This window comes from Pteropus vampyrus, unplaced genomic scaffold (assembly GCF_000151845.1).
Source record: "Pteropus vampyrus isolate Shadow unplaced genomic scaffold, Pvam_2.0 Scaffold151, whole genome shotgun sequence".
Classification (NCBI taxonomy): Eukaryota; Metazoa; Chordata; class Mammalia; order Chiroptera; family Pteropodidae; genus Pteropus; species Pteropus vampyrus.
In genome coordinates, this window is record NW_011888932.1 from 1,285,349 (window position 1) to 1,303,757 (window position 18,409).

The 18,409-nt window shown below is 32.7% G+C and overlaps 1 protein-coding gene across 10 annotated transcripts in view; it reads right to left on the reverse strand.

The window, feature by feature from the left end:
* DOCK7 (dedicator of cytokinesis 7) overlaps positions 1-18,409 on the reverse strand; it is a 173,644-nt gene that overhangs the window by 53,871 nt on the left and 101,364 nt on the right. For 4 of the 10 annotated variants that reach the window (XM_023536213.1, XM_023536214.1, XM_011369542.2 and 1 more), the window contains exons 22-29: positions 16,963-17,132; positions 9,926-10,018; positions 8,641-8,730; positions 7,590-7,685; positions 5,845-5,985; positions 5,642-5,755; positions 4,000-4,170; positions 1,665-1,804 (exon numbers count right to left, since the gene is read on the reverse strand). In XM_023536213.1, coding sequence (XP_023391981.1) covers positions 1,665-1,804; positions 4,000-4,170; positions 5,642-5,755; positions 5,845-5,985; positions 7,590-7,685; positions 8,641-8,730; positions 9,926-10,018; positions 16,963-17,132 — 1,015 coding nt within the window. Of the gene's footprint in view, positions 1-1,664; positions 1,805-3,999; positions 4,171-5,641; positions 5,756-5,844; positions 5,986-7,586; positions 7,686-8,640; positions 8,731-9,925; positions 10,019-16,962; positions 17,133-18,409 lie in introns of those variants that run through there. The other 6 variants (XM_023536215.1, XM_023536216.1, XM_011369544.2 and 3 more) reach the window with 3 other exon arrangements.

Below are 18,409 nucleotides of genomic sequence, written 5' to 3' on the forward strand. Positions count from 1 at the left end.
AACCTGGCATTGCTCTGGTAACTGTGACAGTACAGAATAGCAAGTGAGCCAAATCAGTCCAAATGAAAAAATTACATAGCATTCTTGGGAAGAGGGTTTCCCCTTCTCTCTCCTGCTGGATGTAAACAGGTAAGAATTTCATCTGAATTGCTAGTGACAACTGTCTTGTAGTCATGAGAGGCACTAGCCTTAGGATAAAACATCTAGAACAGGAGAGATAAAGAACCAGAACCCTGATGACACCATTTAGCCGCTGATTGTACTGTTCAAACAACCCTATCTTTCATCCAATTATAAAATAATAAATTTCCTTCCTTTAATAAAACCAATATGAAGAAAAGTTTTCTGTTTCTTGTAACCAAATATACTCTGATATAGCAAGTAAAAATACAGAAAATGTGCATTCAAATAATTGAGATATATCACTTATTAAAGAAAGGTAGTATGTTTAGAAGTTGTTTTCAGAGTGGTTTTTTTCAAACAATAAATCCCCCTTTTCACCAAATGACATCATATTCATATGTCACATGACAAAATATAAAGGTGGTGGCATGCAGGGGTGGAAAGCCCAGAGTTTCACCAACTTAGTTGTCCTCGCCATGCTCCAATGTCTGTCTGCACCCCACACCCCATTCTACATGGAAACCCAATAAGCACCTCTTTAGAACTTTACAGTTCTGCAGAACACAGTGTGAACAATTCTTTAACACATATTCCTAAAGTGAGAAGTTGCCATTATTAAAAAAAGGTATGTCTTTCATTTGCAGAAGATTTAGCCTTTCACAATTTATGGAGCATTGAATATGTCCCTGACTATTGCTAAGAACTTTTGAAACCTCCTCTTTCATTCACTCAACAAATACATCAGAAATCCCTTGTAGGACCCTGGTAAAACCCACTCAAAGGTATCTCTTTTTGTTCTCTGAAGCTCTTAGATATGAGGTTAAATTGCATTAAACACTCCCAATAATCCTATTACGAGAAAAATTGGGGGGAAAAAAAGGAATTATTACCCAAATGAGTTATGGTCATACAGATTTTTTAAAGTAACTATTAAGGTGGAAGTACCCTACAAGGATGCTAAACCACAAAACATCAAGCTATTACTATAAATTCAAATCGTCAGACAATATACCCTCTCTTTTCTTACTATATCAATTTCTAAAAATCCTCTAAAAATGTACTCAGTGTTGAAAGTTTTTAAAACCTAAGGATTTTGTTTGTAGGGCAAATTTTCAAATAAAATGCTACATAGTATGATAGCAAATGATAAATTTTCCTCACAAGGAATCAAACATATGATGAGTCTATCCTCCTCAACTGAAACATGCATGCCTACTATTTATCAACAAATCTGAGTCCATCTACTAGACTGCAGAACTATTTTATGTACTGTTAAGAAGGGAAAAAAACCTACCAAATAAACTGTAATACACTACTGATTTTAAGATGAACCTCAAATTCAGAAATGACAAAATATGAAAAAATGTCTTTCTTAAAATTGATGGAATATGGAAATAACATAGGGATAGAACTTAGTAAATAGAGAAGTAAAAGAGTGGGAAAGAGTATTCTTTTGATTCTTAGAAATGTAAGTGGAATACCTCTGTCCCACTGTCCAAAATCAAACTGATATTCTACAAGGCAAAAACTGGTCTACTCACCCTTCTGCATCAGGATCTAAAATAACAGCAAGCTCTGTTAACACAAGTCCTGCCAAATAATGCTGTTGGCGGAAAGGTACAGATAATTCAAACATATTTGCAATCTTCTGGTCTTGTACATTGGTGGAAAATCCAGAACTCTGTTTGAGAGTGAGGCAGAACAAAACTATAATAGCTGTGCAACAAAACATCCCACAGACAGAGCATTACAACAAAGAAAATGTGAGCATTATCTGAAAGTGAGATTAACTTTGCCTACAGTAATTTACTGCCTAAGGTTTACTATAGATTACTAACATTGGAGAAAGTAACTGCTTTTACTTTTGCTATAGGAAACTATGATGAAATAACACTTTTAAAGATATTCAATTTCCTTTTTCTCATAGTGAAACTTTTTCATCTGTTTTTCTTTATTCTTTTAATTACTTACTGTTTTAATATCACTCTGAAAGGAAAAAAAAAACTAAGTCCAAATAATATACTATGTACCCACTACTGAGTACAAGAGAAATACTCATTGTCAAGGCTATTGGTTTCCAGAGAAATTTCAAATACCAGTAAAACTGTTTTTCAGAGAAAATACTGTCTCTAGAAAATCACTATCATTTTGTGGTCCACTTACTGAGTTTTGAAAAGTTTTTTAATACTGAAAAACAGCATCCCCCAAGACATAGTTCAAGGCAAGAATGTCCTCAACTTCATCACCCTCTAATCCATAATTCAAGACTTTCCATGTGAGGTTTCTTAGAACAATAGATTTCAGATTTCTCTATGGAGAAATCATCATACTGATAAGTAAGTAAAATTTTTCTGGCCACCCTCCCCCACCTCCCCCCCCACAAAAAAATGATGTCTCTGTCATCTATTAGAACCTGAAAATTATGTACTCTAGTTGGATGACAAAGTGGGGAGGGGAGAAAGATAATAGAAGAAATTCTATCAATTTCTTGGCATAATGAGATGTTCAGCAGGGAGTTAGATGTAAACAAATGTGTATCGTTAAAGGTTTTAGAACGGCACCTATGCTCAATTTGTTCTTTACTGTGTGTAGTCACGTCTTTGGCAGAGGATGGGAGAAGAAAGGAAAAGACTAGTCTCATCCATTTTAGGAAGAAGTGTGTGCTAGCCAGGCAAAAGAGTATATGGAAATAGGCTGATCTATTGATTTCTTGCAAAGGTAAAGTAAAAAGTTGTGGGTGCTCTTTGTTGTTTTCTAAGTGAAGTTTAAAATTGTATTTTAACACATATTTGAGATTAATCTAGTAAGGAATTACATTCAAGAATTAAATATCTCAAAAATAAAATTAAGAAGAGTTAGGATCAACTTCAGACATTAATAGCTTAAAGAAGCAGCTTGTTTGCCTCACGAATTATGTAGCAGAATGTTTCACTAGGAAGAAAATCCAGGCTTCTTTAATACTAAAACCATAAAATCTTTTCATCTCAATCCATCTAATAGGATGCATAAAAATTGCTATGATAACCCTTTTTCGTCTTTAGAGTTTTAGAGAAACTACTAGCTGTTAAAGTCAAGTGCCACCCAATGAAAACCTATAAACCTCTATCTAGTTTCCTTTGGGTTTTTGAATACAAGAGAGGCAGGCAAAGCTGTCAGTCCTCAATTGCAGTTTGACGTCTCTGCTGAATTATGCTTCATTCTCCCTCCTTTCACAAATATCAATCCCTTATAAACATCCTGCACCCCAAACTCAGTCTGTTTCTGCTTCAAGACAACCCAATTTGTAAAAACATCTAACTAAGTGAGTTTATGTAGGTGAATTCACTCACATGTGCATAAATCTCTAAGAAGAGTACAACATAGTGACTAAGAACTTGGGCTCTAAAATAAAGCCAACATGTACAGTGCAGCACAGGAATACAGTCAAAATATTATAATAACTATGTATGGTGTCAGATGGGTGCTAGACTTACCAGGGTGATTACTCTGTAAGATATACAAATATTTAACTATTATGTTGTACACCTAAAACTAATATAAGATTATATGTCAAATGTAATTGAAAAATACATTTAAAATAAAATAAAGCCAACATGTGCCTTGATTCAAAGCCTAGCACTGCCACCTTTTACTGTGTGACTTTCAGTATGTTATTGACCTGTGTTTCCAGTCTTTTCATCTGTAAAATGGGGATAGTAACAGAAATGATCTCCCAGAGCTGCTCTGAGGAGCAAATGATTAATACTTATAAAGCACCTAGTATAGAGCCTATTTACAGCTGTCATTCAATATTTACTTATAATTTTTTCCAGTGTTTAGAATGCTTTTCCACAAATGTGAACTTTAAGAATATTTTTTTCCATGCATTTTGCATACCTGAGATGTTGCAGAAGAAACAGAAGGTGATGGTGAGGCGGGTGGAGTAAGCAAACTGCAGGGTAAGTTTAATGTAACATAGTGCTCATGGCTGCAGATGATTCGCAAAAAATCCAACCTCAAGGATACAAGGACACTTGGATTTGGTAAGGAATAAAGTTTTGAAGACACCTTGTAAGCATTGAATAAACAAGAGAACACCGATTGAATATATCATTTCTCCAGAATGAAAGATTAAAGAATTAAAGAACAGCACTAATGAGAAGTTTTGGGTTTTGTGACATGAACAACAGTATTAATTTTCTCCAGAAATACTGTTAAAATAAAAAATTCTGAACTACAAGATTTACTGTATAAATCCACTGACTAGACACTCTTATGTTTCCAATATAACATTGAAATTTCCACATCTCAAAGATGTACTTTATGAAAGAAAAGTACACCACCAAAATAACTGCATAAAAGAAATTAGCCATTCTTTATATGGTAGCTTGTGCTAACTTATATTTATAATTGTCTACTTTCCCAGCTCATCATACATAAACTACTTGAGGACACATATAAACTTACTTAATAGCATCCTCAGGGTCAAAATTACTGCTTGGAAAATGTAGGAAGTCAATGCTTGAACAAAAACAGGAAAGGTTTTGGGAGCGATAGTACATGAAATTTGGGGAACAAAGTAAAAATAATACATACTTGTAAATATCTGCTAGTGGGTCAGTGCCTATGTGTAGTTTTAACTTCTCTATCAAAAGAAACATACAATAAAGACATCCAATAGAACAAATCTTCAAAATTTGAAATATTAGACTGCCAAATAGCATTCTTACCCAGCAGCTCCCAAAATCTAATCTGTGGATCTACTGGGAAGTGCTTCACAAGCACTGTGTCCCACACTTCCCATCCCTACCAACAGGATTCGAACTTCTCAATAATGCTGAGATGGGACTCACGGATCTGTATATTTTTAAAGCAACCATTTCTGTGTAAAAGGTAATTCTAGGATGATTATAAAGCTTAGTACCAAAATGGCCTCTCAGGCTCAATAATTAATGTTTTCCAAAAGGCAGATTTCATTAATCAGTTGATAAACATTTTAAAACAAAATCAGCTGTTTGTAGAAAGTTCCAGGATGCTTTTAGTTTAGAAAAAGCAAGATAAGAAATGACATTTGGGAACTGGGTAAACATCTGTCCATGATTCTAAATTCTACAATGTTCGAGGCTGTGTTATAAAGAATATACAACAAAATACAGCTGATTTAAACATGGCTCAAGACACAAAAAGTTCAATTTGCTGCTGACTCAGTACAAATGCTACTCTTAAATGGTATCTTGGGGCAGTTAGATCACTGACTTGATAGTGTGCTCCAGAATGAGAATTAAAGAGTCAGTACAATCCAAGGAAAAGCCAGCTGTACTGATATCAGCTTGCCAGAGTTCTGTTTAATCTTTGTTGATTAAACCAAGAGAATTTATTTTTGCCTTACTAATAAAAACATGCCATTTTTAAAAACATCAGTATATTAATGTGTTCTTGAAGGTCTCTTAGTTCTATATGCAAAAACAAAACAAAACAAAACAAAAAAAAACCCACAGTATTTAAGTTATTTGATTACTAATTACTAATTATGTATTACCTGTTTATAGCAGGTCTTTATAAGGCTAAAGACAAATCCTCTGTCCATAATAGACAACAGATCATTGAGAAAGAATGCAAGACTAGTGTTGAGTCTCTCAACCATTTCTGTGTCCTGAGAAACAGAAAAAGCAAACACAAATAAAAGTATGAGTTTAATGTAAGCTTGAAAAAGAGATTTAACTTAAAAAAAGTCATCATTACCTTCTGAAATCTTGAAAATATATCACTAGCAATTGTACTGACAAGAGCAGCGATGTCATCCATGAAACGCTCTGGAAAACGACTTTTCCTTGGTGCATCAAGTTTATCATTAAAGTATAAATGGTGCACCATGCTTTTCACCTGAAAAAATAAATGTCATTAATTTAATTTCTTATGAATGCAATTAACAGTTACAGTGGCTCTATAAATAGTAGGGCTATTTTTTCAATATACCATATGATTTAATAGATGACTGAAATACTTCTAGCTACTCAAATATTTTGAAAAGTTAACTACAATATACTGTATGTTCCAAAGAAATATCATATTTAATACAATTCAATCGCTGCGTCACCTTCATAAAATTATTCTGTCCATAGGGAAAAAATTCTGTGTATATCAAAAGAAAAAAAAATTCACCTTTTTAAAGTCGTTTTAAATTAAATCTTTCCAAGACTCAACAATTTTGCCATTCCATATCCCCTAAACTGTGAACTTTGAGAGGTGAGAAACCGTGACTTCACTTCAGTGTCTTTGCCATCTAGCATCTAGTGGCGAATGGTAGGTATACATTAAATGTCGATGACTAAATGTTAATAAGATATTAGGTAAAAAGTAACAAAGTGATTTAAATAAACACAATGCTTTTGGATACAGATTCGTATTACAACAATATGGTAAAGGTAATAAAAATTGTAAATTCAGGGAAATTAAAGCCAAGTCTTAAACTGCAGCCTTTTGACTATTTTGTATTTAAGAAATCTAAACATACATGAAAGACTATCAAAAAGTAAGTAAAATTACAACTTTGACCTTATGTTAAAAGCATACAAATTACAAATTTGTTGTTTTTTCTCTAGGGGGAAAAAAAAATGAGTTACCTATCATTTATGTATGGTCTCTTATTTATTTAGTTATTCAATTAGTAAATCCCTAGAAAAAATGTCATTTTATCCCCAATATAGGTAACATTCAATGCTGAGAATGATCCTATGACATATTCTAGAAGCTCCCTCTGTTTCTTTTCTCCCTTTTGAGTTTGTTGTTTTCTTTTGTTTCCTAGCTTTTTACATACTTCTTTTTTGGAAGAAAAAGTTTCAATTTCAGCTTTCTAGAGGCTGAAGAGGAAGGTCCTTAGTGCCAGAATGCCTGAGTTTGAATCACAGTTCTGCTATCTATAAATTGTGTATACCTGGACAACTTACTTAATCTCTCTGTGCCTTGGTAATACCAAGCCCTATAAGCAGTGCTACCACATTGTATGCACTTGATAAATTTATTACTTTTGTGTATATATGTGTTTATAGGAGTATATAAATATTAAAATATTAATTCATCCATTTGTTTTTAATATTGTTGATTGAATTAAGCAAAAAAAAAAAAAATTTTTTTTTTAATTGGCCAAAACCGTCATTTCCCTAAAAGCTTTCTAACTGTAAAAGCAGTGAGTATCTATAAAGCTACGTTTGGTTATGAAATCTACAGTACTGCCATTATACACAGCCTGTTCAGACTGAAAAACAATGCATCACGGGTTCTTTAAAAAGATAGTTAATTAATTCCACCTAAATCGTGCTGAGTGTCCATAGTGTTTATTTATAGATGGAACATATGTAATCTTGTCTTGGAGGCATATGTAAAACCATAAGATGGATGATAGAAAAAGATTTCTAGTATAAAATAATGAGCTAGCACAAAGTGTTCACTAAGAAAAACAATAATAAGAACATGTTTAGTTTGCTCACCATTAACTCAAAAAAGAACCAGGCTTGTTGCAAAGCCGACTCCCGAACGCTGCCACTGCAAACAACCCACTGCAAAGCCAGCTCCTCATGAAAAAGCTATCCAGAAGTAAATCCAAAGTTATTATCAAAGTCAAGTCTGTTAATAACACAAACCAAATAATAATGCAACTGCAAATGAAGATATAATGAGAATAAGCAAAATAAGGCATGTGAACCATTCAATGATGCAGTGAGGACACCCATTAACGAAACGGCTATTTATACATGTAAGACAGTGGCATGTAGAACAGCTGAAAAAATTACATGTTATCTTGCAGTAAAATGTAATTTTAAAAGGACAGGTGGGAAACAGCCTCCTAAATTGTACCTGCAAACAGAAACTAGACCGAAAACTCACAGTTACAAATAAAATTCTGTGTCTTACATACATATTTCAACTTATACAAATACATTCATGAACTTTGCTGGTACAATTTAGGAAATACCTTTAAAAATTTAAACTTTGATATAATGCATTAATTTTCAAGTTTTCAGGTATTTAAAGTCTTTTTAAAAAAAAATGGCAGAAACTTCTTGCCTTGTAATGGATTTGCATACAAAGCATTTGCAAAGTAGTGTATATTAATATGAAAAAGGACTAACAAAACTGTGCATAAGGGAAGCAAATCAACATATCTTACTAAGAGTGATAATTTTTCTAACTCATCTTCCTTTCCCTGGAGATTTAAAACACAAAACAGAAATAGTTACAGAAACAGAATTAAGAGTTGATACATTTTTTGGCACTACAATTTGATGATCAAATTTCAATTCACTAAACTCTAAAAACAGTCAATCCCAAAGATTATAATAATTATAATGATGTAAAAGAGCTTACACTGAAGAGGTATGCCCAAAAAGGTGTCAGACAGGCAGTGCTTGCTCAAATGTATTTTTAAATACTATGCAAATACTGTAACATCTCATACTGTTATGTAAAGAAATCTTATGTCTACTTAATTGTTGGAATTATTTTCCCCCTATTTGGATTGTCTTTCGATTGTGAATCTACCTTTTTAGTTGGTAAGCGTCCCGTTAATGTTTGTAAGAAACTTGACGTCTCTGTGTGCGAAGACATACGATTACAACTTCGATCCATAGCCTATGGAGTGAAGATGAATGAATGACGAGATAACATTAAAGTCTGCTGTGGATGACTTTGTAGCTAAAGGATTACATACAATTTTTAAAATAGTGTTGTATCGTGGTTTCAACAACCATCTATTTTACTGCTTATCTCATTTTCACCATTTTAAGCTGTTTCAATGACAATGCATTAGAAATATCAAAATGGCTTCTCTATATTTTGTCTTTAAAAAGATAAGTATTTTAAAAATTATACAAATTCAGAGTGCTGCAAAGAATGAAACTTTTATTTGTGTGAACTATATACATGCACATATCTAGTAAGGAAATGTAAAAATATACTTCTCAACCAGTCTCAGACCAAAAAAAAAAAAAATCAAGAATTTTATATTTAATAGAAAGAATAAAAAGTTTAGAATGAATTCTTTCATTTTTCACTACTAGCAAAACTACTATTCAGGCTTGCCATGTATGATAGCAAATATAAATTAATTATAATATTAAAAAAGGAATTAAATTTTTTTCTTCAAGAACAAGAGCATTTTCCTCCAAAGCCAATACAAAGATGAGAAGTATATTTTGAGGTATCATGCAGTATTAGCTATCAAGCAATTAGACTTAAGTAAGCAAAACCAAATTCAACTAAGTCATAACAAATTTCATACTTTGCAACACAGCACAAATTAAAATGGATTTTTGCTTCTGGTATTTAATCTCACAGCACGGGGATCAAACACTGTTCACATTTAATTTCCATTTATTACCAGTATTTCTAGTTAGTGATTATGAAAAAATGACAAGATAGTAAACACTAAATGAAAATGATATAAGAGCTACATTTTCACCAAAAGCAAATGGAAAACTATCAGGTTTTTTTCCACACAAAAATTTTTTAATTCCTACTGAAGATGTGCTACCCCTAAAGGAGAAATTGTTATCAAAGCCATCAATTGCATAAGCAGCAGGCACTGGAATATTGATAGGGTGTATACGGAGGGAAGGAGAAAAGACAGGAAATAGGAAAGCAGAGCAATACTGGTGCAATTGGTGGTATTCATGCATAGTAGTTGGACAATGTGCTAAGTAAACAAAAATACACACTTTTTAATGATTAAAAAAGCAAGCCACTGAAATCATAGTATATACTAAAAAGTAATGTACTAAAGGGACACATCAGCAGCCAATAAAGAAACCTCTAATATAAACACCACCTGTGTTGATTCTGCACTTGGACTGGGGTTGGATCCCCATGGGGCAGCTTTTGGACCACCAGTGTTAACCCAGGAATTGGAGCGATCTAAACCCTAAGCATATAATAGAAAGCAGTTGGAAAGGAAAGAAATATTACATGTGGCATGCTATAAATTACTCTTAAAGAAATCCAGACTTTCCAATGCAAACAACTTTTTTTTTTTTAAATTAGTACTGTTAAAGCAACCAAAAATTTTAGGCACCTATAGAGTATTAGTTCACCAAAATTACCTTATTATATAAGTTTTAAAAATCACCAAGAACATTAAGTATAGTATTTAAAGGTAATTTCTTTTTATGTAAAGGGATCACCTTGAAGTACCAACAACTAAAGTTCTCACGGCATCATTCTCCCAAATCCTCTAAAAGATGGTACAAGTTAGCAACACATAATTTCCTTTGAATATAACTAGGGTTTAAAAGAAAGAAATGGAAGTAGAAACTATTCCATTCTTCTCTAAAAGACTTTAACTTCATTCCATCTGTCATCAACTGAAAACTTCTGTGCAGTGATACTCCATAATTCTATCTGACCTTGTCTCTTCTTTCACTTTCTTATAGGGACTGTTAGGAAAAATTAAGTAAAAAATTAAGAAAAAAAAGATACCTGATATTTGCTCCATCCTAAAAATGGTGGCGAGTTTGGGGTTGTGCTTAGTTTTACTGTGCTTACTGTAATTAAACCTAATTGGCCACTATTTTATATTAACAGTATAAGGGAAAACACTATGCTGGAGCTATTCATAGGAATTATATCTTCATCATCATTATCATTAATTTAAAGTTAATTCAATATGCTACTAATGTGTATGAACAGAGTGAATTATGTCTGTCTATCTGTCTCTAAAAGAGAGGTTATTATTATCCCAGGTGAAGGGAACCGGGGCTTAACTTCAATTTCTTAAACCTAAATGATCATTATAGCTTTATAAAATTCAGATTCTGGGCCCTCAGAAATCATGATTCAGCAATGTGAGCTGGGCCCTGGGAAGCTGCTAATAGAACTAGAACAAGTTACAAGAAATTTCTAGAGGATTATTGGAATAACATTTACTAAGACAACCCAAGAGAAGCTGACTAAAAAGATGAGGGTGTCAGTATGGACCCAAACCAGAAAGCACCAAAAGAAGGATAGGTAAAAGAAAAGAAAGAGTAGTTAACAATGTTTATCAACTCTGGATAGACAGTATCATCTGGGAAGCTTAACCACCCAAATGTGCAGGGCCCTTACGCTCAACAATTAAATCAGAGTATTTTGCTAAGGGGAGGAGGGAAAGGGAAGGGGAAACAGGAAAAAAGAGGAAGCAGGGGAGAGGAAGCAGGGGAGGGGTTTAGACAACCTGCCAACTCTCAAGGTCTTAGGTTATTTCCCCTTCTTTTTTTTTCTTTCTTTTACCTATTTTTCCCCCAAAATACAAACAGATTGAAATGATGATATAATAATCACCCATACATTTGACACTCAATAGGTAAGATGAGAGTTAAAGTTCAAATCCAGGTTCTACTTCTTATTAACTATAAAATTTAAGGAAAATTACCTACTTTTTCAGTTTCTCAGCTATAAAATAGGAATAATGATAGTGACTCCCTCATATTGAAAACATCAGATTAAATAATGCAAGTAAATTACTAAGTACGATACCTCAAATATAGCAAATTCTCAAAAAATAGTTTTACAAAATTTTCCATACAGGTTTTTAAAAAATGCTTCATAGCAAAGTAAATTAGACAACATTCAAATACTAGTAAAATTATGTAATTGAATTTATTTAAAATACTTGCCTACCTAGAACCCCATTATATTATCTCAAATAAAAGCAAACCAGCACACAATGTTTAAAACAAAATTTTTCACCAGTCTCCCAAATTATGTCTCCACTGTATAAATATAAAGTTCCTGACATTTTCAATTTTTATAAATACTACTAATGTCACAAAAATAACAAAACACAAGCATCTGATTTCTGAGAAATAAGAACAATAACTTTGCCAAATTCTTAAATTCACTTTTTACTCCTCGCTTAATAATCTCCTTTAAAACTAAGGTAAATGTTAATCACTCATGTGAGAATAAACAATAAATCTCTTTGTGCAATTATATATCATGTCCACAATACTAAGGCTCTATACAGTTATAATTACACCAAGCAATTACATTTAATTAAGGAAAAATCTGTGGTGAATTATTTTGTAAGGCAAATAATTTCCATAAATTAGGTGTTATAAAGCTAAGAATTAAACAGGCCTTAGTTAAGCAAATTCATCAATGATATTTACTAATAGGATAACTTTATGCTTACTGATCTCTAACATAGAACAGATTAACCAAATATGCACATAGGTATATGAAAGTATTTTTGTTTTTGCCAAATCCCTGTAATATTATTTTGTGCCTTAGCTGTAGGTAGGCTCCCTCCTTGAGCAAGGCCTGAATTGCATTTGACTTGACATTAACATTCAAGTTATAATATAAAGATTTGGCTTTATACCCAGAAATCCTTAGCATGACTCCTAGCACATAGTAAGCTCTCAGTGTTTGAAAATTAAAAAAACAGAAGATACATTAGAAAGAAACTATCAAAGTACAATTGCATTGGCATTTGACCAAAAGCAATAAAATTCAAACCTTATGTAACCATTTACATATCTGAATGTTAAAAGACTACTGCTGGGACAATGAAAGAATAGACCAGTTTTAGAAAATAATTATGAAGAAAGTCTCACAAATGTTGTTTTAGCTCTAGAGGAATAAAAGCCTGTTGATATAAGTATTCTTGAATTTTAGGAGTTCTGCATTTTATATTAAAGAATGAAGTTTAATGCTGGACATTACTGTAGTCTCCCTTTTATTCGTGGTTTTGCTTTCCCCAGTTTGTTACCCAAAGTCAACTGTGGCCCAAAAATATTAAATGGAAAATTTCAGAAATAAACAATGCATAAGTTTAAAATTGTGTCATTCTGAGTGCCATTCTGATGAAATCTTATACTGTCCCATTCTTTGCAGGTCGGACACAATATTAAATATTAAATGGAAATATTAAATGGAAAATTTCAGAAATAAACAATGCATAAGTTTAAAATTGTGTCATTCTGAGTGCCATTCTGATGAAATCTTGTACTGTCCCATTCTTTGCAGGTCGGACATGAATCAACCCTTTGTTCAGTGTATTCACATTATATATGCTCTCTGCCCGTTAGTTACATAGTAAGTAGCTGTCTTGGTCTTCAGATGAGCTATCGAGGTATCACAGTGTTTGTGTTCAAATCACCCTGATAGTAGCTCACAATGCCTACGTCATTTACCTCACTTCATCTTATCACATAGGCACTGTATCATCTCACATCATCACAACGGTGAGTACAGTATATTTTCCAAAAGAAAGAGACCACAATCACATAACTTTTATTACAGTATACAGGTATAACTATTCTATTTTATTAAGTTGTTGTTGTTCATCTCTTACTTTGCCTATGTTATAAATTAAACTTATCACAGGTATGCAGTATAGGAAAAAAACATAGTATATATAGTAGGAGAGGTGATAAGAAGTGGCTCTACCTTTAACATATATGAAAATCAAACAAAATGATTTAGAAAAGGCAGCTGAGAATTCCAGAGAGATATCTGTACTGAAAATATAATTTTGGGAGTCATTAACACATAATGGAATTTAAAAGTATGGGACTTGATAAGATCACCAAGTGAGTGTAGAAAGAAGAGAAGAAAAGGGGAAGAGATAGGAAGGGAAGAGAAATAAGGACAGAGGCCTGGGGGGTACTTCCAGATAAGAAGATCGGAAAAAGAAGAATCCACAAAGGAGACCGAAAAGGTGTAACTAGTAAAGCAGAAAACCAAGAGAGTGTAGTACTCTCTTGGAAGCCAGGTAAATAGAACAAATCAAGGAAGAATGAGCCAGATAAACACAATAAACTAAGAAGGAATGAGAATGTAACTGTGATAAAAGCTGCTAGAAGGTAGAGCCGTGTGTCAAGAATTGACCATTGGATTTAGTAACATGGAGAGCACCGGTGACATCAACAAGGGCAGTTTGGGTGGAAGATGGGAGAAATATCTGACTGAAGTAGGCTAAAGAGAATGGGAGCAAAAGAACTGAGCATAGCAAGTATAAAAATCTCCTTTGAAGAATTTTATTACAAAAAGTACCAGAGAAATGACAAAGAAGCTGACGGCAGAAATACTAAACAAGATTTTTTTAAATAGAGTAATAATAGCATACGTGTATGTGTATGGGATGATTTAGCAGACAAGGAGAAACAGATGATGTGGGAGAGAGATGAAAGAACGGCTAGAGTGAGGATCTTGAGTAAGTGAGAGGGGATGGGAGGTTGTATACAAATGGAGGGTGTGATTTAGGGAAATGGATAGTCCAACTATAGCAGGGTATTAAGTATTAGGTAACAGGAGATGGTAGTAGGTAGGTAGATGCTACAAGGATAAAAGTCTACCCAAAATTTTCTTCTGATGGCTTTGATTTTCTCAATGAAGTAGGAGATAAAGTAAGAAGGACTGATGGGGAGATGTTAGGAGGTTTGAAGTAACAAAAGGCTGCATGAAACCTTTTTCTGAGAGATTGGGAAAGTAGATGGAATACAGAAGAGAGAGAGAGAGAGAGAGAGAGAGAGAGAGAGCGCACGCGCGCAGTATAATTACTTGACAACATTAGGGGTTCTCTGAGGTTTATGGTCTCTTTAATTTCAAATGACACCAGGCTCATGGTATTTCTCCAGTCATGTTCAAGGGCACAGGTGCTAACATGGCACAGGCAGTGAATTGGGTTCAAATATGGTTTGAGGTTTGGTTAAGCAAGTAAAATGAAGTGAGAGAGGGATAAGTGAATTGCAATTTGATTACAGTGGGGATAATTATAACAACAGACTAGAACTTAAATTGGCTAAATTGGAAGAAAAAACATTAAGAAGGTAAGGCACAGTATAAAGGTCATAGGATCAAGTGATTAGAAGTTGCAGAGAAGTAGAGAAATTGTTGGAGTTGGGGTACTAAAGAAAAAATAGGAGCTAATGTTTAGAGAATGAAATGTATGAAACAGAGGTTATGAAGGTTAAAGTTATCGGTAATGACAAGATCTAGGTTATGACCATGGCTGAGGCAAGGTGAAAGGAAAAAATCATTAAAGAAGAGTTAATTAAATTTCTAGGCCAATAAAATCAGAATAAAGAGGAGCTATAAATAAACTTCAACATTCCTTTTAATTTTTCAATGAAATAAAATTATATACTACTATTATTAGAGGTTATGACTAAATGATGGTCCAAGATAAAGGTAGCTAGCAAAAATTTTGCAACAGAGAGAAAATATAAAAGCCATTTAAATAAAACCTGACTCATACATGGCTGTGTTGTCTTAGAACAAATTCTCATCTTAATGATGGCATTCTCAGAAGTTGATATATATCATTATATCATATATCATCAAAAGTAAGTTTATGTCATTATGTCCTATTTTATAAACTACCTGAAAAAGGCAAATAATTCCAATATCTGTAGACATTTGTTCTAAATCTTGATGTTCTAATTTATCAAATACATCATAAAAAAAAAAAAAGTCTAGAATCATGCTAACTCAGGCATAATGCAAATCTTATATAAATTGAGATGTTTAAAACGCAGGACCTTCAAGAAAATGGTATCTATAGCTCTTTAATAAGAAAATTTCTTATAATTCATAAATCAGGTTCATTCTACTGAAAAACTGTATTTTACAGTATATAAATAATACTAAGTACTACCTCTATAACAATGATATGATAAAAAAATAAAGACAAGTATAAAAAACTTGAGTTCTTCTCCTAAGCATGGAAATATATGTGGGTAAGTTTAAAAATGTATTTTTTATCTGTGAGAAATTAACTTTAAAAAGTTGCTTTAAAGTTCATTAGAAGCTTCTGAATGTAAAATTTTTATAACTATATGAATAGATGTGAGTAGTTCTGATGTTTTTGATCAATGTTCAAGTATTTCACCTAACAAAAAAAAACAACCAGATCTTAAAAAAAAAAAAATCTATTATAGTTTAGGCCAAGGGTTAAACACAGATCCTAGAACATGTTTAGCAACTTTTCCTCATATCCTTATTATTGGACTAAAATGCCAAAGAAAAGTTGGCTATGACTCCATAACAATATCTTCCTCTTTTACAATAGCAAAAAATACATTTAAAATGGTATGGTCAAAATACAACATGATGTGATTTCTTGGCCTCAGTCTTACTGTTCTTATGTCCGGATGGATTGTTTAAATCTGGGTTATTTTTGTACTCTACATAATAACTATTTGTTCCATAAGAATATTTCTTTGGGTAATAAAGATGAATGCTTTAAATCAAATGTAGCTAGATCTTATACTAGCTGGTGTCTCCCTTGATGTCTGTGATAGTCATTAACCATCATTAAATAAATCATATTTTTTTATCCTCGTGCACTTTACATAGAATTTTCCATAGGAAATGTAGCTCTATTATCAATAAGGCTTATCATTCATGGTTCTTGATATTTTTTGAAGAAGGGGGACTTATATTTTGAATTAATGATATGTCTTTTCTACACAGCAGTCACATAGGTATCTTAATTCTATAGAAAATAAATCTAGCCATTTCTTGCATGATGAAGAATCAGAAAGACAAAAGTGAGTAATATGTGACTGGTCATCATGAATAAATTTTAGAATTTGGAAGATTTTTGAGCAAAGTGCACAAACCAGTTTCTAATAGCAAACCTATTTAATAGAAACATGAAATGCTTAGTGTTTACTGGCAGAAATGTATAATTTCTTGCTTATTATTAACTCAAACACATTTTTAAACTAAGAATAAATTTACTGATAGACTAGTAATGTACAATTTCTTGCTTATTATTAACTCAAATACATTTTAAAATTAAGAATAAGTTAAAATAATTAAAAACTTTTTCATTTGTTCATAAATGAAAACCCAATTTATAGACACATATCTTCAGTTTACCTTACTGCCGATGATGGACCGTACTTCATCATCTGGTGATGTGGGAGTTCCAGATATATCTGGATTACTATTACTAAGGCTCCGAGAACGATTTAAATTAAGGCTTGCAGGTCTTACAGCAGATCTTGCCATTGTGGCATAATGCACTGATCCGCCCAAACCCCCAGGACCTAGAGTTGTGTATAAAATAGCATATAATTAAACAAAGAAAATTAGTCAGAAAAACATCTGAAAAAATCTCTGCCACTTTACAAAATTCCATAAAGATCATGAATTGCTTTTGTTTCTAAATGAAGACTGTAAAAGAAAAACATTCCATACTCAATGATAGCTACACAAAGATATTCTATTTTACACCAGTTAACAAAACCATATGAATTATAAATAAAATCATCAGCTCTTCAAGTTTCTATTATCAATTATATGTACAATAAAAAACAAAAGTAATAAGAAACACACTCACACATATTACCTTAAATTTAGATATGGGTGTACCTAGTATCTGGGACCCAAAATGCTCCAGCTGATGTCTTTTCCTTTTTCCCACCCCTCTTGCTCTGCCCGTTGATACAGTCACTAAAGGGAGAGCCAATTTACTGTCAATATTTCATAAAGGAGACTATACTTTCTTTCTCTATCTTCATCAGTGACAATATGAACTATAACAAAATGGCACCCTTATAATAAATATACAGACGAGAAACCTAGAGATAATTCTCGTAGAGCCCAGGTTACATAAAAAAATGAAAAATCCCTTTTTGCCTAAAATCAAGCTTGACATCATCATTCAACCATGTTCTACGAACATAAAAATAGCCAGCAATTATTTCCATAGTTTATCTCCCTTTTACTCTTTTAAGGAGCTCTTTCTGTCATAGTTGCAAATGATACACACCTGCCAACTAATTAATTTATATAGTCTTTCAGGTCAGAGTGTAAAAAAAGAGGTTTTGCAAAAATCTGTGGAATTCTAATACTGTACTGAATAAAAAAAGTAAATGGAGAACCATTATATATAGTCCACAATCAGTTATACACTCAGAGACTCAAGTACTATAATTTTAAAAATCAAGATAGAAAATTAGAAAGTAGGATATGAGCCAATTCTCTTTTTGCAACTAAGAAATAAACTAAAACTTGGAGTCAGATTACTATTATTGGAATAGAAAGATTACTATTGTTAAAATGTCCTTACTACCTAAAGCAATATACAGATTCATGCAATCCATATTAAAATACTAATGGTATTCTCAGAATTAGAACTAATCCTAAAATTTATAAGGAACCACAAAAGACCCATATGTAGCCAAAGAAATCTTGAGAAAGAACATAGTGGTAGGTGTCATGTTCCCTGATTTCAAACTGTACTACAAAGCTGCAACAGTGAAAACAGCATGGTACTGGCATAACAACAGACACAGAGATCAAAAGAATAGAATGGAGAGTC